This window comes from Lytechinus pictus, unplaced genomic scaffold, assembly GCF_037042905.1.
Source record: "Lytechinus pictus isolate F3 Inbred unplaced genomic scaffold, Lp3.0 scaffold_20, whole genome shotgun sequence".
Classification (NCBI taxonomy): domain Eukaryota; kingdom Metazoa; phylum Echinodermata; class Echinoidea; order Temnopleuroida; family Toxopneustidae; genus Lytechinus; species Lytechinus pictus.
In genome coordinates, this window is record NW_026974141.1 from 14,266,038 (window position 1) to 14,287,447 (window position 21,410).

The window sequence follows — 21,410 nt, forward strand, 5'->3', positions numbered from 1 at the left end:
GGACACCCCCGCACCTAAGGCTATTATACGGGGGTATACAACCGTGTACATAATCCTTTTCTCTTTCAGTTAATGGCCTCTAAGGATTTTTTTCAATGGCTATAATAATGAATTTGTTGTGTTATAAACTACTGAACTACAGTTAATATCTACATGCGAGCGAGCGAAACGAGAGAGCAAATTTTCAGTAGTTTGAAGACATGATGACCAAAATCGTTTTTCATGAGGTGTTATTATTGGATAATGTGGCGAATGAACAGAGCGAGCGAGCAAATTTTTCAGTCGGTGGAAAAAAGAATGTTGCCCCAATACCTCTTGTATATAACTGTGTGCATAATACTACCATCTTTCACTTGAAGGACTATCACAATGATGGTTATATTGTAATGGATTTGTTGTGACGTAAACTACTGGATAAAAGTTAATATTCAAATGCAAGCGAGCAAATTTTCCATAATTGAAAGAAACATAATTATTATCAAACCGTCTTTCAAGGGAGTGTAATTATGGGAGAAATTGCGGCGGTGAGCGTAGTAAGCGAGCCTTCAGTCGTTTAAAATAATATGCATTAAATACAGAGGATGATAAGGGTATATCAGGGGCGGATCCAGCTTCCGCCAATAGGGGGGCCCAAAAATTTTTTACCCATATTTTCCCCGGTCGGCCACTCATATATGAATTTTGTTTGTTTCTTTGAAGGGGTTGTCCCAGTGGCGTAATGAGCCAAAAATTTTAAGGGGGCTCGAAACGGCGTATTGCGCAAAAATAATAAGAAGTTGCGAGCGAGCGAGCAAAAATGTTGACATTTTTATTACAAAAATCAAAGTTTGTGATAGATTTTAAAATAACACTTGGAAAAAAATAGGCCTATATTTCTTTCTTATCCCTTTTCTCTTTTTTTTTGGTGGTGAAAATTTTTTTTTTGGGGGAGGCAAAACTCCCATGTCCTAACAGTCATTTCTTAGTTTTATTCTGATAAAACAACATAAAAGTGTAAAAATATCATAAGCCCTATTTAGATAGTGCGAGCACGAAGCGGGAGCTAAACATTTTGGGAGTTTTATGTATTTTGTCCTGAAAATTGAACATTCTGGGCAATGTTTGTAAACCTGAACAAGATGCGTATTTAACTAGATAATAACTGCGAGCGCGAAACGCGAGCAGAAATTTTTAATTTGAGTTCTGGCTTTATCGAAAAGGGACCTGTTAAGGACGTTTTGCAGTTAGCCATTTAGACGGTCACGATGCATACTTTAACTATTAACTAATGCGAGCGCAAAGCGCGAGCTGAAAATGTTTGACATTCCGACCTAAAAAATTGACATTCTAAGCACTTTTTGTAATCATTAACGGTATAGGTAAATAACCAAACATTTGATGTGAGCGCGAATCGCGAGTGGAAAAAAGAGAGATTTCAGACCTAAAAATGGGACACCCTATTCATGTTTTGTAAATCATAAAAAAGGATGGGTAATTTGGTATCTTCCTACATTAATGATGCGAGTGCAAAGCGCGAGTAGAAAATTGTTTATGTTCTAATCTGAAACTGGATAGTTTTATCACGTTCGAATTAAGATCAAGCTGCGTATTTCAATAAACATGTGTGCGCGTGTTTAAGAGTTAGACAGAATCTGGGCATTCTGAATACATTTCATATTTATCATGAAAATCAATAATGCGAGCGCGAAGCGCGAGCGGAAAATATTTGATCCGGTATGAAAAGGGTGAATTTAAGCACTATCTTAAGCACTGTGTAGGGGAATTGTGAAGTGGATGTGGATAGCACTTAACATTTTGTAATCATATTAAAATGATGATTATCTTCCTATTCCGCTTCCTAAGTGCGATATGAAACTTGTCGATATTCCTTTCTGAAAAATGGACAATTTAGTAATTAGGAATTCCTGAAAATTTTATTATAATATTTATTAATGTATAAGCCTAAAGAATGAATAAATTTGTTGACATTGAGGCCTGAAAACTGGATATTTAGAGCACTTTTGTAATCATGAATAGGATTCATGAGTTGATATATTTGTAAAAAGTAATGCGAGCGCAAATCGCGAGACGAAATTTTTGATAAACTATCACAATAGTTGTTATAGAATTAATATATAAAGAATCTTATGGAATAAACAAAGACAATATGTAGGCCTACTTGGCAAATCAAATAATGCGAGCGCACAGCGCAAAAAGCTGCATATGATATTTACAAGATAAAACGGACATTTTACAGAGCACTTATTTATAAAACAATTAATTTGTAAATCTAACAAAATAATGAAAGCTCGATGTCCGAGCAGAAATATGCTTTGTATATTGACTTCAAAACTTGATATTTTAAGCTACATATCAGCCTATTGAGCAAGATGTGTATCTCATCGAACAGGCAATGCGAGCGCGAAGCGCGAGCGAAATTTTAATATAGTGACATGAAGTATTAAAAAAATCATATTCCAAGACTTATCCTGACCTTATCTTATTCACTCGTCTCCCTCCTCTTAGTTTTTCCTCCTTTCTTTCCCCTTTTTTTATTTTTTTCTTTCCTTCCCCCTTTTTTCATTTTTTGCTCCGCCAATAGGGGGGGGGGGGGGGTTGGCCGGTTGGAAGATGACAACATTCCAAATTTAAGCAAAATTCAGTTATGAAATATTTATTTCATGATTGTTGTGTAAATTACTGTGATTTCAAATCCCCTATAAATGGATAAAACGGTAAAGATGAATATTTCTTTAACGACATTGATTTGATCAATGTCATCAGAAACTCATCGTATACTTTTAAAGAATACGGTAGGCCCAGTGGCGTACCTAGGATTTTCCACAGGGGGGCAAAATCGGCCGCCAAAAAATTTGACAAGCAAAAAAAAAAAAAAAAAAAAAAAGGTCTTCAAAAAAAAAATTTTGGTTCTCGTACCAGAAAATAATTTGACAAGCAAAAAAAAAAAAAAAAAAAAAAAAAAAAAAAAAAAAAAAAAAAGGGTCTTCAGGCTCTTCGGCTCTTCAGGGGGGGCAAAAAAGGTATTTTAAGCTCGTCAGGGGGGGGCAGGTATATGTCTTTTGTATGGGTTGTGGCTCGTCAGGGGGGGGGGGGGGCAGAGTGCCCCCTCTGCCCCCCCCCGTAGGTACGCTAGTGGGTAGGCCAAATATTTTTCGTAAAAAATCCCAGGCCCGCTTCCACAAGATACCAGAATGACCCCCTCCCATATTCACGAAAGTGTATTTAAAGGATGTTTTAATTCGTTTATGATAAAAGTTATAATCATATTTGAAAGTCGTTGGAATCACAATATTCATAAATGGACTTGAAAACTTAACTCCCATGATGCCGTGGATATAACCTTTGCAAAAAGCTAAACATAAGCTAGGATTACGGCCGAATTCTTGCAAGAAAAGGTTGAGCGCGGGAGCGGAGCGACCGCGAGAGAAATTTTGCATTTTTAGAATGCACAATTAGGCCAATTTAAGTAATTTGACTGCATTTTAAGATGAATCCATACATTCACAGTAATATTAATTATTTGATGATCAAAACACCTATTCTTTTTATCTTGAAAAGTTGGTATGGGGGAACATTGTACATGCCACCCCCTCTTTGAATTAAAGTGGGGGAGGGGGGGGGGGGGGGTGTATCCCCCGCGGGATTTACGCCCGTGACTACTACCAACAACAACAACAAAACAATATCAGCAGCCAACAACCACAGCCACCGACACCTAGCTACCGTTTTGCCATTTTTGTTTTGTGATAAACTCAGGAAGGTGGTCCATGCATGCACTTCACCCAGCATGCATCGTCATCATCGTCATCATCATCATCATCATCACCATATCGTCATCACCACCTCACCACCACCACCAGCGCACCAACACCACCACCACCAACACCATCATCATCATCATCATCATCATCATCGTCGTCGTCGTCGTCGTCATCATCATCATCACCTTATATCGTCATCACCACCACCACCAGCAACAACAACACCACCAGTGCACCACCACCATGCACCACCACCATCATCATCATCATCATCGTCGTCGTCGTCGTCATCGTCATCATCATCATCATCATCATCATCGTCATCGTCGTCGTCGTCACTCACACATATTGCGAGGTTAATTAGTATCTAATTACCTCGCACCATGAACCGCGTTTGGCAGTGGAATTCGATCTAACTAGTGAGTCGCGCGTGCTGGGATCTCACTTCTGGTGTCCACAACACACGACTTCTATGGCTTGATTTTTCTGTGCGCGGCGGCATGTAATGAACCCTTGGGTGCTTCGTCGTCGTCGTCGTCATCGTCATCATCATCATCATCATCATCATATCATCATTATCATCATCGTCATCATCTTCAGCAGCAGCAGCATCACCATCATCAACATTATCATCGGCACCAACATCACCACCACAATCATATCAAAGTCATTCAGATCTAAACGAATGTCATCCATGATCGACTTTCAATGTCCTTTTTCATTAAGGTCCGACATAAACTTCTTTTGTCATTCATTCCCGCTTTCTGAATATCTTTTCATTTGATATTTTTTCCCTCCAAGATACCATTACTTCACATTACAAGAAAGCAACTGACCGAACTGCACTGCACTCAAATACCAGGTAAGATTATTGCCTTTTTTTTAACACTCCAAGATAGGATTTTACATTAAAAAAGATATGGAATTTAGAAATGAAATTTTATATATTTCAAACTGAAATTTCATCTCAATAACTAATATTATGACATTTATTTAGCCTTATTTGATTTGGTGCTTTATTCTCGAGGTCGGCATGACGTCACAGTCACGTGATTTTCCTAACAACATTATCGCAAAGGTGCAAACAAAGAGTGAGAGCGCACGTGTTGGCTGTGCAGTTTCCCTGACGTTTTTTTGAACTCGTTGATTTTAACTGTTTCTCCATTATATTTTCATCGCATTTTGTACTTCATTTTGATTTCAATTGATGGACAATGGTGAAAATATGTTGTGTGTACGGATGTTCCAAGAACAAGGCAAGATGGCCAGCTTTATCCTTTTACTTGCTGCCCAACCGAGTCACAGAGCCAGCGAGACGCCAAGCCTGGTTGACCGCGATTAGCCGGGCGCAGGAGGAGGCCCCTGGGCGGTTGTGGGAACCAAAGTCTGACTACAATTACATTTGTTCCTCTCACTTCATCTCAGGTACTTATTTAATTAAACTTTTCATATGATTTGCCCTTCAAGTTTAGAAATGAGAGAACAATTGAATAAATCTTCCTTCAGATTGTTTTTCTTAAAATTTCAGGGAAAGTTCTTGAACTTCTTAATAAAATATTAATATTAATATTATAACTTCTAGTATTAATAGTGAACTAGTACTAACTTTTTTTTGTTAGGCCTAAAATGAGATCTAGATCTAATATTGATATTAAATAATAATAATAAAATAATATTAAGTAGTAAATATTGGGTAAATAACACTTTACTCCCACGGCTCCACTCAGATTTTTCACTTTCTGTACTGTAGTTTCTGATGTTCTTTTGTCTAGAAAGTTTGATTGGGGGTTCGTGGGATTTCCTAATCCGCAATTTACGTCACATTTTCACCACTTCCCTCCCGATTGCTCAGGATGCCAAAATATATTACAATAAAGATCTATGCTTTTGTGTGTGTTTTGTTTGTTTGGTTGTGTGTCAGTGTGTGCCCGGGGTGCGTGCACGAAGATTCAATTTCAAGTGTGCAGAGGCTGCCAGAGCTGTGGCGGTAAGGGCTAAATTATAATTGTAAATTACTGTAGTATTTACTTGTTTATCTTTATTGTATATTTTCAGGAGCTAAACACAACTCCAAAGACCACCCAGACTACGTCCCATCAGTATTTCCACAATGGCCATCGAGTGGTTCACCTGCCAAGAGGAAGCTAGATCGCTATGAACGTGCAGAAAGAAAAAGGAAACGAGGTGAGATTTTTTTACACTATACTGGATACAGCCAGAAAGACTGTTATGAAATATAAGGGCATCAATATATTTGTTTAATTCTTCAAAATCAACTTAAAGATTAGAAAAATATTCAATAAGAATATTTGGTTGAGTAGTATTTTCTTGAGTATACGGCCTAACTGCTACTTTTACTCTGTCCCTGAATATTGTCTTATTTTTTGTTATACTTACCTACATGTAGTTCAATGTGTACAGTTTATGGTATGTATACAAGCCTCCTTTCATTTCACAACAATGATGCACCCAATAAATTGTGATTTAAAAAGTCAATCAGGCAATCATTTTTTCCTCCAATATATTAAAAATAAAGAATAGATATAAAGATTGAATACATCTTTTTTTTCCATTCTTAGGCGAAAAAGCTCATCATAGACCTCGGAAACCAGATGAAGTCAAGGATGTACTGGATGATCCCCCTGATGACGACATCGCGGTGCCCATTGAAGAAGAAGAGGAAGCAGTGCCCGTTGATGACGAAGAAGAAGCCGGTCCAGCTCCTCCCGGCTTTCAAGCACCGCTTCAGCCAACTGAACGAGAATCTTCGATTCTGGAGATGGAAGCATTACGTCGTGAACGTGACGAGGCAAGGATAAAGGTGCAAGGACTGGAGGACTCTCTGCTAGCTTCAAATTTGTCATCAAAGTCGGTGGAGAATGATGACAAGAAATGTAAGAACATGACAGGTCTGTCATGGTGTGTATTTATGCAGGTCTTTCTTTTTCTGAAGACATTTATTACTGCACATGCCATCAACAAGGATAGTTTGCCTCTCCAGGAACAGTTTTTCGTGGTACTTGTTCAATTGCGCCAAGGTTTAACTTTCGAGTTTATTGCAACCGTGAAGGGCATGAAAAAGACTACTGCAATTGACTACTTTTGGAAATGGCTTGACCTCATGCATGCCAAGCTGGGATTTCTTGTTAAGTTCCAGGATCGCAATTATATATTTCAAACAATACCTCCAGTGTTTAAGAATAAATTTCCTAGACTGACTTCAATAGTTGATTGTTTTGAGATCTTCATTGATGCACCGAGGAGGTTGAAGGCCAGGGCTCAGTGTTGGAGTAACTATAAACATCACTGCACTGTAAAAGTATTTATTTCATGTAGCCCTCTGGGACACATAAATTATGTATCAAAAGTGTATGGTGGCCGGGCTTCTGATGTTCAAGTTGTTCGAGAATCCAATTTTATGACTTATGAATTTCATATGCCTGGTGACCAAATTCTTGCTGATCGGGGGTTCACCCTCCAGGATGAATTTGCCGCAGCATGTGGTGTTAATTTGCTTTTACCTTCATTTACAAAGGGTAAGAGACAACTGTCGGCAGAAGAGGTGGAAACATCAAGAAAGATTTCCTCTGTTCGAATTCACATTGAGCGTGTTATCGGGCTTCTCAAAAATAGGTACAAAATACTTCAAGGCCCCATTTCCATTCAAAGCTTGCAAAAAATCACTGATGAGGCGGATAAGAAGCCTCTTGCAAGCATCGATAAGATAGTCCGAGTTTGTGCTGCCCTCATCAACCTAGGTGAAGGCATTGTATACAGAGAGTAATTGTGGTCAGTTTCTTGCAACGCTCTTTGAAAATGTTGCTTTCAATATGAAATTGAAAAGAAGAAATCTTTGTTTCCACTTCTGCTGACATGTGTTCACTTTGTCACGCAAATTACAAAGTGCATTTTGTTCCCATGATTTCCAGCCGTACATTTCAGATAACTCTGTAGCGCAGTCCCTTTATCGTAGCCAAAGTATACCTTCCAAAAAAGCCTATAAATCTTTTTTAAGCTTAATCAACTCGGCTGTCAATGGTTTAATGATTCATATTTATTTCAGATCACTCCTGTTTTGAGAGATATTTCGAGACATATTTGTCACAAGGTCTCAGGTTTTTTCCATGTCCTTTTTTTGTAATGTTACCAGGATTGTAATAAAGTACATTTTTTATTTAAAAAAAATGATTTTTATTGTGTTAAAATGGATTAAAACTTATTTTAACAAATGATGGAATTTCCTCTAATTGGTTTATAAGCTATACACAGTTTTTTAGTTGTCAATGGATCACTACTTGATTTTCACTTAATTTCTAATAGAAATAACATTTCCAAAAAATTATTACTCATAAATCATGGAAAATTTAATAATTTAAAAATGTGAACCTATCCTTATAGCTACTTTTCCAGTCTTGACGGATTTTTATAGGTCTACACCCTATACAATGCTAAAAATTCGACCACAAAATATACTCATGAAATATGTGACTTAGTGAGATTTACATTTTCAGCAAAATTAAATCTACTAAATTCTTTTTACTCCTATCATGTTGCTGTTCTCTCATGATGCATGTGAACATTAACCATGTCACATGTTACACCACAACAAGCACATGGCTTGAACTATTTCTTTTACTTATTCCTTAAATGTAAAATGTTTCACAAATTTTCATGAGTAAATTTTAAAAATAAATTATGAACTGCTGAGCAAATGATATATTTTTCCTGTCAAATCAATGGAAGTGATAAAAAGGAATTAAAGAATAATAGAATTAAAAACTGACGTATACTGCTTTAATTTCAATCAGTCTTCTAAGAAGTGGTAATAGGGAGAATAGAAATATATGAGAAATAGAGACAGAGGGTGAGAATAAAGGAAAAAAGAAAGAGAAAGAAATGGGTAATAGATATTGAGTTGAGATTGTTAAAAGAAGAAAAGAAATTAACTAGTTAAAAAAAATCTAAACACACTCATTCAAATTCCCATCGAAGCAAATTTTCAACACAAGTCAATGTTTTTTTAAAACATTATTTTCAATTAGACAGGTGTTTTGAACGTGCCAACCCTGTTACTTACCGACAATAAAAGTTGCTATTGCAACAAATACTATTTGAATTGTGTTCAGCTTATGAATATGATTTTGACTTGAAATAAGTAGATGTTATGATGGGTAAATTGCCAATTCGTCCACTCACCACATGGTCTACCTTCATTTAGTCTAATGCCATTCCATCCATCAACATTTCATCTAACAACCATTTGGTCCAATCAACACTTCGTCTAATCACCAGTTCGTCTACTGCCATTTTGTCTAATAACCAGTTGGTTTACTATCCATTTTGTCATTCATATTGCTTAACACTTTAATTCAATTAGACCAACTGGTATATGGACTAAATGGCTATCGGACCAATTGGTTATTAGACGGAAGGGTATTAGACTAAATGAAAGTAGTCCATGTGGTGAGTGGACAAATTGATGGTAGACCAAATGACAGACCAAATGATAGGAGACGAGTTGGCAATTTGACGAATTGGCATTAGACAAATTGGAAATAAACCTTATGATATGATACGAAAATATGCTATAAATATAACATAACTAACCATGGAATTTTTTAAAAAAGATAAAAAAAAGACCTGCAATCACACCTCACTCCCCAACTTCTCTCTAAACACCACACACTCATACCTCCAACAATTAATGTAAATGAAGTACAATTCACAATTATCTTCTTTTTGGTTTAACAAGTAACATTTGTTATTATATCAGTCAATTACACATGGTAAAGAAAGACTTTTAAGCACAACTGAAGGCAAAATATAGGCACATAAAGAACTGCAAAATAAAGACAGGTTAAAATTATTGTGTACATCTTAAGAATTGGACAATGTTATCGTGTTGAAAAAAAGCAAAATATCTTCATGTAACATAACAAAGATACAAATATGAAATACTGTTATGACATTTATTGCAAAATACTGGCAGAGTTGATGGAAATGTTCTCTTAATGAATATTAAAAAGGTAAGTAATGTTCTTGTCATAAATATAACATACTATTTTGTTGTTCATTTTATAATCTAGTCAAATACAAGAGGCAAAAGAAAGACTGAATCACTATCAAAAACAAAGTCTAGGCACATAAATATGAACAAAAATAAAGACAATGTTATCGTTTTCAAAAAAAATCAAAATATCTTCATGTAACATAACAAAGATACAAATATGAAATACTGTTATGACATTTATTGCAAAATACTGGCAGAGTTGATGGAAATGTTCTCTTAATGAATATTAAAAAGGTAAGTAATGTTCTTGTCATAAATATAACATACTATTTTGTTGTTCATTTTATAATCTAGTCAAATACAAGAGGCAAAAGAAAGACTGAATCACTATCAAAAACAAAGTCTAGGCACATAAATATGAACAAAAATAAAGACAATGTTATCGTTTTCAAAAAAAATCAAAATATCTTCATGTAACATAACAAAGATACAAATATGAAATACTGTTATGACATTTATTGCAAAATACTGGCAGAGTTGATGGAAATGTTCTCTTAATGAATATTAAAAAGGTAAGTAATGTTCTTGTCATAAATATAACATACTATTTTGTTGTTCATTTTATAATCTAGTCAAATACAAGAGGCAAAAGAAAGACTGAATCACTATCAAAAACAAAGTCTAGGCACATAAATATGAACAAAAATAAAGACAATGTTATCGTTTTCAAAAAAAATCAAAATATCTTCATGTAACATAACAAAGATACAAATATGAAATACTGTTATGACATTTATTGCAAAATACTGGCAGAGTTGATGGAAATGTTCTCTTAATGAATATTAAAAAGGTAAGTAATGTTCTTGTCATAAATATAACATACTATTTTGTTGTTCATTTTATAATCTAGTCAAATACAAGAGGCAAAAGAAAGACTGAATCACTATCAAAAACAAAGTCTAGGCACATAAATATGAACAAAAATAAAGACAATGTTATCGTTTTCAAAAAAAATCAAAATATCTTCATGTAACATAACAAAGATACAAATATGAAATACTGTTATGACATTTATTGCAAAATACTGGCAGAGTTGATGGAAATGTTCTCTTAATGAATATTAAAAAGGTAAGTAATGTTCTTGTCATAAATATAACATACTATTTTGTTGTTCATTTTATAATCTAGTCAAATACAAGAGGCAAAAGAAAGACTGAATCACTATCAAAAACAAAGTCTAGGCACATAAATATGAACAAAAATAAAGACAATGTTATCGTTTTCAAAAAAAATCAAAATATCTTCATGTAACATAACAAAGATACAAATATGAAATACTGTTATGACATTTATTGCAAAATACTGACAGAGTTGATGGAAATGTTCTCTTAATGAATATTAAAAAGGTAAGTAATGTTCTTGTCATAAATATAACATACTATTTTGTTGTTCATTTTATAATCTAGTCAAATACAAGAGGCAAAAGAAAGACTGAATCACAATAAAAAACAAAGTCTTAGGCACATAAATATGAACAAAAATAAAGACAATGTTATCGTGTTTTAAAAAAAAAATCAAAATATCTTCATGTAACATAACAAAGATACAAATATGAAATACTGTTATGACATTTATTGCAAAATACTGGCAGAGTTGATGGAAATGTTCTCTTAATGAATATTAAAAAGGCAAGTAATGTTCATATCATAAATATAAACTGTTTTGTTGTTCTTTGGCTACTTTCTAATTTTTCGGCAAGGTGGGCAATACCATGTCTTTGATCTCGGAAGCCTGGCGAGTTTCAGACACTTTGGATGAAACCACTCATCACATCGGTCGCAGCTCACCATCTCTCCTGTGCCGTCTGCGCTGCGACACACACAGTATAACTTGTCCTCAGATGAAGGCACCGGTGGGGGGGGGGGTAGTGTCTTTCTCCAAACGTCGAGTCAGGAGTTCTGGAAGGATGGCTGTCTTCCAGAGTGTTGTCAGCCTCTGGACCATGGCGTCGATGAAATCATTATCTTTTGCTACCCGATCCACATGAATTGACCGTGGTGTCCACACCACAAAATCGCAGTACTCTACATTGCAGGCTGCAATTTGGAGCTGAATTTGGGTATAGTACGAATGGGACTTTTTTAGAGTAAGCTCGGCATCTAGGCAGAAATCCTTGTCTGCTAAAGCTTCCTGCACAGTCTGCATGCGATGGCGATACGGACATTTCACCTCCACAATGCCCTTTCCACAGCAAGTGCAGGATACTTTTCCATCTGGTGAGGCCCCAAGAAATGGATGATCCTTGAAGATGATGAATCCAGCCCGAGTCACCATGTCATCAAAGTGATCCTCTTCAAAAAGAGTGGTGTATGTCTGAATGGCACGCAACTCGTGCTCCCTCCCCCAAATCAGTGCCGGTGCGTTGATGGGTTCTGGATGTGGAATGCAGATCTTCTTGATGAGTGATGGTGCCGGGTTGACGAGTGAAGTGCGGAGTGCTTGGTGTGCGGTGGATCCAGTGATGCGACCTGCTCGTTGATCATGCCAGATGAGTGATGATGACTGTGCTTGTGTAGACTGGTCGATGAGCTCAAGCTGTGCGTCAGTGATGGAGAGTGAAGAAAAGGTGCGGTCACAGAGTGAAGACATATCTTGGGCGCTGAGTGAAATGTTGTTGGCATCATAGAGTTTACGGAGTGTAGGTGGTAGTGATGGGTTCTCAGGTGCAGTGGTAGATGGGATGAAGTTGGGTGCGTACTGGCTGAAAGCAGACAGTCCAATAACCTTGGTCGGCTCTGTGCAACCAGCCAACATCCCCAAAAGTGTGCTCTGTTCTTCTGGGGTTGCTGGACCAGACTCCTTTCTCTTGCGTTTATGCGGTGTTCTGTGCCTCTCCTTGGCCCCCTCACTGTAAAACTCAATACTGGCGACTGGACATGGCTGGATGTTGTCGACAAAGCATGAATTCCACTTGCACAGGTCTTCAGTACAGGCTGTAGACGTGTACCCCATGCGCACTGCAGCTTCCATCTTAAAGAGAAGAGCTGCTATGTGGGAGCAGCTCTCTCCAAGCCTGTTGAATAAGCATAGATAGAGAAAATGACAATTAGACCTTGAAACAACCGTAGTATCTTTTTGTAACTAAAAATAAGAAAAAAAGTACAGACTTTAAAAGGATACATTTTATAAAACAGCAGAATTTGTTATCTTCAGCACATTCAATTATTTTTTTAAAGTAAAGAAGGGGATTGAAAGTACATGTGGATGTATCAAAATTGAGTTCGTCTTGTGCCAAGATTGACCATGATATTGCCAGAACGATCAGATACACAATGACAGTGGTGAAGCATGGTCGGACTGAAGGGGGGGGGGGCACAAGATTACTGGGACCACCCCTCATGTATTTCTTTTTTTTTTTTATGTCCTTTATGTTTTCTTTTGTTTTTCAGAATTATTTGGGGGGGGGGGGGGCATGTGACAAAACCGCTACACCACTGCAAAATGAGGTGTAGTATAGACAAACTTTTAATTTTTTTTTGCTTAGCAGCAAATGTTTCCCAAAGCCTTCCCAGTTAAAGTAATCATACCACAAAATAAGTACTTACCCAGCCATACAGTCGCAGTGTGCTGCAACAACGACTCCATCCACGGTTGTTGCAATCCATGGATGGTGAGGACTTTCAGTCACCCTCCACGACGGCTTGACATCTGCTTTAAGGAGCATGTGATGTCCAACCTTCTTGTGGAAAATGGTCTGCACCCATCCTGATGTAAAGAAACGATGTGCCTCCAGAGAGCGATAGTTCATCATGGCTTGCTGTGTGAAAATGCCTGTTGAAAAAAAAAAGGAAACAAACAAATATTAATATTAAAAAAATGAAATAAAAAAGGACACTTCTGTAATTGTGAAGGCTCAATTGATTTCCAACTGGCAGCATAATCTGTTAAAAGATTGGCTGAAGTACCTGCAATAAAGTAAAACAAAAATTTAAGATTTAAGAACAATATGAAAAATGAAAAAAATTGTATGTTGCTTCAATGGCGAGTTTTTTCAGAAAGTAAAACATGCTTGCACGCAAACCAGGATCCACGGAACCGCAGGCTGCAGCCCCCACCTTTTTGGCTTAATTAAGAGAAAGATATACAATTGTCATTTAACTAAAATGCATGTGGTCAGCCCGACCCCCCTTTTATATAAACTTTCAACAAATAATATTGTTTCAATTTGTAATTATTGCTTATAATAGGTACCCCACACCATAGGCGACGGTGTCAATTTTCTTCCTGGTTCCCCCCTAAATTTGTTGCTTCCGCCGCCAATTCCCCACACAGTTCCAACTTGCATTGCAAATAGTAGGATGGGGGGTCGGGTGTCCGGACACTTTATATTTTTGAAGCCTCCTTTTTTGTCTTTGGATTACACTAGGCCTATAAATATGAATTCAATAGTTGTAATCATCTTCCATTTTGTTCTCCATGATATTTCCTTACATTTTGTACTAAAAATTGATGAACTTTCGCTTGTAAATTTTTCCAAATGACTTTCTATTCTAAGTAACATTGATCGTCCGGACACACAACAACCTACTTAAACTCTAGGGTTTTTTTCGTCCAGCTTTTATTATTATTATTAAATATCAAACAGTTGTGTGTGTGTCTTCATCATTACCATCATCATCATCATCACATTTTTTATTGTTATTTATTTACCTGGTGTGTGTACAAGATAATTGTACACGTCTGGATACTCAACGTCTGGCCAGTCGGACGGGTCGTTCCGCCAAGAGTCAGCTGGGTGCTTGTAAGGGCAATTTGATGAATCCAGTCCAATCACTGCTAATTTCTGATTATATCGCCTTAATGAATCACCAGGTAGGCCATCAGAATAATCATATGCCATATTTGATTAATAAAAAGGCAAATAAAAACTATATTTCTTCTAAAACAATAACAGTATGCGCACCCAGCTTGTGTACGGCGAGTCTTCCGGTAGGCTTTGTTTGCACCTTCGCGATCGGTTGCTAACCGGAAGTTACGTTCACGAGTGAAAATCCCCGGATGTCCGACCTCGAGAATGTTTGTAACACAGAAATGGGTGTGTGGGGATGTACAATTACAAATTTATCAGATTCAGAAAGTCCATCTTCCCATTGTTCACTCGTCTCATGCACTGCAAGTCTGCAACCAGACCAAGAGCTTCAGTCTGTCACTCATTCAATGAATAAGGTTATGATATAACGTTGTTCTCAGTTATATCTCCATGTGTGGCAAAATAAGGGTGGCAATGTTTGGCTTATTTTCTCTTTTTCTTTGGGACAAATCACTTGTTCACTGCAACCACCCTGCCTGCACTCCAGTCCTAGTACCAATGAGGTCCAACATTACATGTATGGACCTCATAGGCGACATCAGTAGTATTTTTGGTTAGAAATCTCTGAGAACAGGATATTTATATTATTATATCACAAGTACAAGCTATATTCCTTTCTCTTATTTAAATTATAATTTTATAGTGTACCGTATGGGTACTAGTATTCAACCCGGCATAATTCAAAGATTTTGACATATTCCCCAAAATATTTAGAAATAGGGAATTTATCTTAATTTCACACCTTTGTTATTTCCAGGGTAATCTGTTGTCTATATTTTCTTTGTCAATCTGTCGACTGTATGCGCGGAGGATCGAATTATGCGGCGATGGCCTTTTGCACTGAATGGTACTAGTATTCAACCTAGTGAGGATTGATAGCAAATCTCAAAAGGGTTTAGATTGCTAAATTAGATCTAGATCTATGTAAGTCTCTGGCTTTGATTAATTCCATGTTTGGTCTCATCTCAAATGGTCTAGTCCATAGTCGGATGGGACAAGGGCAGATTGAGAGACAGGGCCATCTTTCATCGCTAGGTTGAATACTAGTGCCGACGGGTTGAATACTAGTACCAAAATCCGTCGCCGTATAATTCGATCGCCCGCGCACACAGTCAACTGGTTGAAGAAAAAAATAACGGAAAAAGAATAACCAGCATTAGCTCTTGGAAATAAGACGGGTCTGAAATTCAGGTAAATTCTATATTTCTATATATTTGAGGAAACTCTCCAAACGGGTTGAATACTAGTGCCCTTACGGTAAATGCATCGTTAGCAACAACAAAAAATGAAAGAAATGAAGGGGAACTTACATTTTCACGGCTTTTTCCTGATTTTCTGGGCAGCTGCTCTTCTCTTCTGACTCGCGATCGAAGCTGATATGAAGATCACGTGATTCGCGTTCTCGTCAGCTGATCGGTGGGTTATTCTTTTCGTCAGACGTTAATAATATATATTTTATAATGCTAGCATTCATCGCTAATTTAAATAGGTGAAAGAGATTGAAGTTAAACAGCGCCAGGTCGGAATCATAATTATTTTGGAAGAGTGTATTTATACACTCGATCTCATACCTGACGTAGACGGCGCTATTCAACAAATGCACAATCTTCAATATAAAAAATAAAACAGAAAGAACGCCTTGAACACAGGCCAAAATGCCTAACGATTTCTCCGCGGCATTAACAACTATCGTAAAGGGCGCTCCATTTATCAATAAAGATGGATGCTAAGCTGTCTATGGCGACAAAATTTGCCGCAAATATTTACGAAGAATTGTGAGAAATGGTCTGAAAATGCAACAAAAGAACCGGTGAGTACCGATTAAACATTATTAAAGTTGTAAATAGATTATACATACCTTGTAGATTTAGTTTTTAAGGTGATATTAGTGCTTAGTTTTAAGCTAGGGAGGCCCAAACGCGCGTGAGTGGAGTCCCAGTTTATTAGCACGGGTAAGTATTGGGGTGTCGCCTAGAGTGCCTGCCTGTGGGGAATCTACAGGTTGGACTGGCATGCCAATGCTGTACAGAGCACACACTTTAAAAATGATTAAAATATCACTTTTGTGACTAAAATTACTAATTTCCATACAGTTGCAATTTATTTTTCATTAGTAACTTGGGAATATTTTTTTACACTGACAGTTTCCATTCACAACTATTCGAATACAACTTGGCTCTTAAGTAAATTTGATTCTTTAAATTATTTTTTCTTAATTAAAAATAGAGATCCAAAAATGAAAATTTTCTTGCCATATTACTTTCCACCAATAGAGGGAGCAGTAGTAAACAAAAATAGGGGACATCCCGATAGACCGCGGGTCCGATAGACCGCGGGTCCGTTAGACCGCGGGTCCGATAGACCGCGGGTCCGATAGTCCGCGGGTCCGATAGACCGCGGGTCCGATAGTCCGCAGTGTGTGTAAAATTATGATCAGATATATCAAATGTCATCGAGAGGTCCAAAGGTCAAATGATACAAAGCCATGGGGTTCTATCAGGTGCGGATCCATGGGGGGGGGCCGAGGGGGAACTGCCTCACCCCCCCCCACCCCCAGCTCAAAAAAGAGGGGGGAAGAGGGGAAAAGGGAGAGAATAAAAAAAGAGGAAGATGGGAAAAGAAGAGAATAGAAAAGAGAGTAAGAAGGAGAAAGGAAGAGAGGAAAAAAAGATAAGAAAAAGGGGAAAGGAAAGACAAAGAAAAAAATGGAGAAGAAAAAGGGGAAAGAAGAGTAAAAAAAGAGGAGGGAAAAGGAAAAGAAGAAAAGAAAGGAGAAAGGAAAAGGAGGAAACTGAAGAAGAAAAAAAAGAGGAAGGAAGAGAAGAATATTTAAATAGAGAGGAAGATGGGAAGAAAGATAAGAAAAAAGAGAGAGAGAGGAAGAGGGGAAAAGTAGAGAAGAAAGAGAGAGAGAGGGAGGAAGGGGAGGGAGAGAAGAAAAAAAGATTAAAAGAGAAAAAAGAGGGAAAGGAAAGAAAAAGAAAAAGGGAGAAGTAAAGGGGGAAAGAGAAAAAAGTGGAAGAGGGAAAAGAAAGAAAAGAACAGAATAAGGAAAAGGGGGAAAAGAAGAAAAAAAAGAGGAAGCGAATAATATTTAAAGAGAGAGGAAGATGGGAAGAAAGATAAGAAAAGAGAGAGAGAGAAGAAGAGAAGAAAAAAGAGAGAGTAAGGGGGGAAGAGAGGAAAAACGAGAAAAGAGAGAGAGGAAAAGAGGGAAAGGAAAGACAGAAAAAGAGAAGAAAAGGTGGGGGGAAAAAGAAGAAAAGGGGGAAAAGAAGAGGGGGAAAGAAAGAGAGAAAGAAAGAGAAAGGAAGGAAGGGGAATGAGGATAAGAGAAAGAAAAAAGAAAGAAAAGGAGATGGGAAACGGAAGAGGGAGATGTTGACCTGGACGTCGATTTGATGGCGACAAAATGACGTTCGAACTATGGGGCGCTGAATTGATGTTCGATCTAGCGGGGCACCAAATTGATGTTCGAACTTGGGGAGCGCTAATTTGAATTTTGACCATAATGCGTCAAATACATGTTTCAGAGAGGGGGAGGGAGGACAAAGTTATATTTCACATGGGGGCGCCAAGTTTATGTTCAACCGAGGGCGCCAAATTGACCTTGAACTTTAATAGGGGGCTTCATGCAAATTCATTTTCGACCGGGGGTGCAACATTGCTCGTATTGCCTGTTTATAGTGAAATATATGTCCTGCCCAAAAAACTTAAATTAATGCGGCTGAATTAAAATATCCCGTTTTTACGAAAACAGAAAAAACAATATTTTCGAGTTTTAAGTCTGTTTAGCGAGAAAGATACACTGTTCAGGGTCACAAAAAAGGGTTATTATCAAATTCAGCTCGCGCTACGCGCTCGCAATATTTGATTAACGAGGTATTCATCCTCTGCTTCAATCCCACATGTAAGTGTTAGTGTTTTTCAAGTCAACATACATAGGCCGATCCAGGGGGCAAAGATTTTGCCCCCCCCCCCATGGTGGCGCAAAAAAGGGGTAAGAAACAGAAAAAAGGAAGAGAAAAAGGACAAGCAATTAGAATAGGAATTATACCTTAGTCCTTCTTAAGTCAGTATATAAATAATTGAGCTCGCGCTTCGCGCTGGCATCAATACATTGTTTAGTTATATACGCATCCCGACCTTACAGTTTTTTATGCGAACGAGAAGCACAAGCTGAAAATATTTGATATTCTAACCTGACAACTGAAAATGTATTTTTCATTTCATCATTATAAAAGTTTTCAGCTAGCGCTTCGCGGTCGCATTCATTTCTTAATAGATATGCATCGTGTTCATCATAACAACTACTAACATAGGCGGATTGAGGCGGCCCGAGGGCAACCTCCCCCCCTATTGACAGGGCAAATAAATTGTGAAAAACGGGGAAAGAAAAAAAGGGGGAAAGAAAGGAGAAAAAAGAAGACAAAACATAAAAGGAGGAAGACGAGTTAATAAAATAAGGTCAGGAGAAGACTTGGAAAACAATTTTTAAAAATATTTAATATCACTATATTAAAGTTTCGCTCGCGCATCGCGCTCGCATTGCCTGTTCAATGAGATACATATCTTGCTCAATAGGCTGATATGTAGTTTAAAATATCAAGTTTTGATATCAATATACAAAAAAAAATCAGCTCGGACATTGACCTTTCATTATTTTGTTTTATTTACCAATTTATGTTTTTAAGTGCTCTGGAAAATGTCCGTTTTATGGTTTGAATCAACATTTGCAACATTTTGTGCGCTCGCACTATTTGCCAAGTAGGCCTACCTATTGTCTTTTTATATTTCATATAAGATTCTCTAAATATACCTTTTCAGGTGTCTCGATTAAAAAGGCCTATGAGCTAGCGCTGAGCGCTCGCATTTTGATTGGTGAGTTATGTATACCTATATATTAATTCTATAACAAACTACTTAAATCCCCCCATTAAAAAATTCCGGATCGCAATTTGCGCTCGCATTATTTGCTAAAAATATATCAACCAATGAATCCTATTTATGATTACAAAAATACTTAATTAATCCAGTTTTCAGGCCTCCTGCACTGTCAACAAATTTCACACACTCATTAGGCTTAACAGATTAATAAATATGAAATAAGATTTGTATGAATTCATAATAACTAAATTGTCCCTTTTTCAGAAATAAAATCAACAAGTTTTAGGAAAAAAAATAGAAGATAGTCATCATTCTTATATGATGACAAAATGTCCTTAGGCCTAAAATGTCTCGATCCTAGGTCAAATAAATAATAAAATATAGTGCTATCAAATTTCCCTATATACACAGTGCTGTAAACAGTGCTTAAATTGACCCTTTTCATATCGGAATTTCAAATATTATTTTCAGCTCGGGCTCTGCGCTCGCATTATTGATTTTTATGATGAAGAATGAAATGTATTCAGATTGCCAGGATTCTGTCTAACTCTAAAACACGTGCACGCATGTTTTTTGAGATACAAAGCTTGATCTTATTCAAAACGTGCTAAAATTATCCAGTTTCAAATCAGAATATCCAAAATTTTCTGCTCGCGCTTTGCGCTCGCATTATTATTGTAGGGAGATACCAAAAATTACCCATCCTTTTTCATGATTGACAAACATGAATCGAATGTCCCATTGGGGGATTTGAAATCTCATCTTTTTAGGTTGGAATATAAAAAATGTTCAGCTCGCGCTTTGCGCTCGCATTATTATTGTAGGGAGATACCAAAAATTACCCATCCTTTTTCATGATTGACAAACATGAATCGAATGTCCCATTGGGGGATTTGAAATCTCATCTTTTTAGGTTGGAATATCAAAAATGTTCAGCTCGCGCTTTGCGCTCGCATTATTATTGTAGGGAGATACCAAAAATTACCCATCCTTTTTCATGATTGACAAACATGAATCGAATGTCCCATTGGGGGATTTGAAATCTCATCTTTTTAGGTTGGAATATCAAAAATGTTCAGCTCGCGCTTTGCGCTCGCATTATTTAATCGTTGAAATGTGTATCGTCTTAATGGCTAACTGCAAAACATCCTTAACTGGTCCCTTTTCGACCAGGCCAGAACGAATATTTAACATTTCTGCTCGCGCTTCGCGCTCGTGGTAATTATCTAGTTACATACGCGTCCTGTTCAGGTTCACAAACATTGCCCAAAATGTTCAATTTTCAGGACAAAATACATGAAATTTCATTTTTAGATTACATAGGGCTTAAGAGATTATTACACATTTATGTTGCTTATAAAGTAAAGCTAGGAAATGACTGTTAAAAAAATAGAGAGAATCAAGACTAAGAAAAAATAGAGAGAAAAGGAAAGGGATTAGGATGAAATATAATATTATTTTCCAAATATTATGTCAAAATCTATCACAACCTTGTATTTTTGTAATAAAAATGTCAGGATATTTGCTTGCTCGCTTCGCTCACTGGCAACTTCTTATTAATTTTATGCGATACACCATATCGAGCCCCCTCGAAATTGTTGGCTCATTACGGCACTGGGACAACCCCTTCAAAGAAACAAAAAAAAATCAACTTTGAGCGGCCGATCGGGAAAAATATGGGTGAAAAAATGGCCCCTCACCCTATTGGCGGAAGCTGGGTCCGCCCCTGACTTAGGCTTTCAGGATATAATACATGAAAAATCTATTTAAAAAAGATCGCGCTTCGCGTTCTCATTATTTATTTAGGCCTTGTGAGATACCTCAATTTGTTTTTAAGAATGAAATCTCAGATTTTCTTTGACGTCTACCCCCCCCCATTTCA

General features: G+C 37.1%; 2 protein-coding genes across 2 annotated transcripts; one reads left to right on the forward strand and one right to left on the reverse strand.

Annotated features, from left to right (window-relative positions):
- Positions 1-4,575: 4,575 nt before the first annotated feature.
- Positions 4,576-8,877, forward strand: LOC129271400 (uncharacterized). The gene is made up of 3 exons (XM_054908766.2): positions 4,576-5,186; positions 5,817-5,945; positions 6,341-8,877. Exons 1-3 carry the CDS (start codon positions 4,976-4,978, stop codon positions 7,543-7,545), a joined length of 1,545 nt encoding a protein of 514 aa, XP_054764741.2. The 5' UTR covers positions 4,576-4,975; the 3' UTR covers positions 7,546-8,877.
- A 625-nt stretch (positions 8,878-9,502) lies between these two features.
- Positions 9,503-14,773, reverse strand: LOC129271401 (uncharacterized). The gene is made up of 3 exons (XM_054908767.2): positions 14,482-14,773; positions 13,377-13,602; positions 9,503-12,844 (listed from the first exon to the last, which is right to left on the reverse strand). Exons 1-3 carry the CDS (start codon positions 14,669-14,671, stop codon positions 11,668-11,670), a joined length of 1,593 nt encoding a protein of 530 aa, XP_054764742.2. The 5' UTR covers positions 14,672-14,773; the 3' UTR covers positions 9,503-11,667.
- Positions 14,774-21,410: the final 6,637 nt, after the last annotated feature.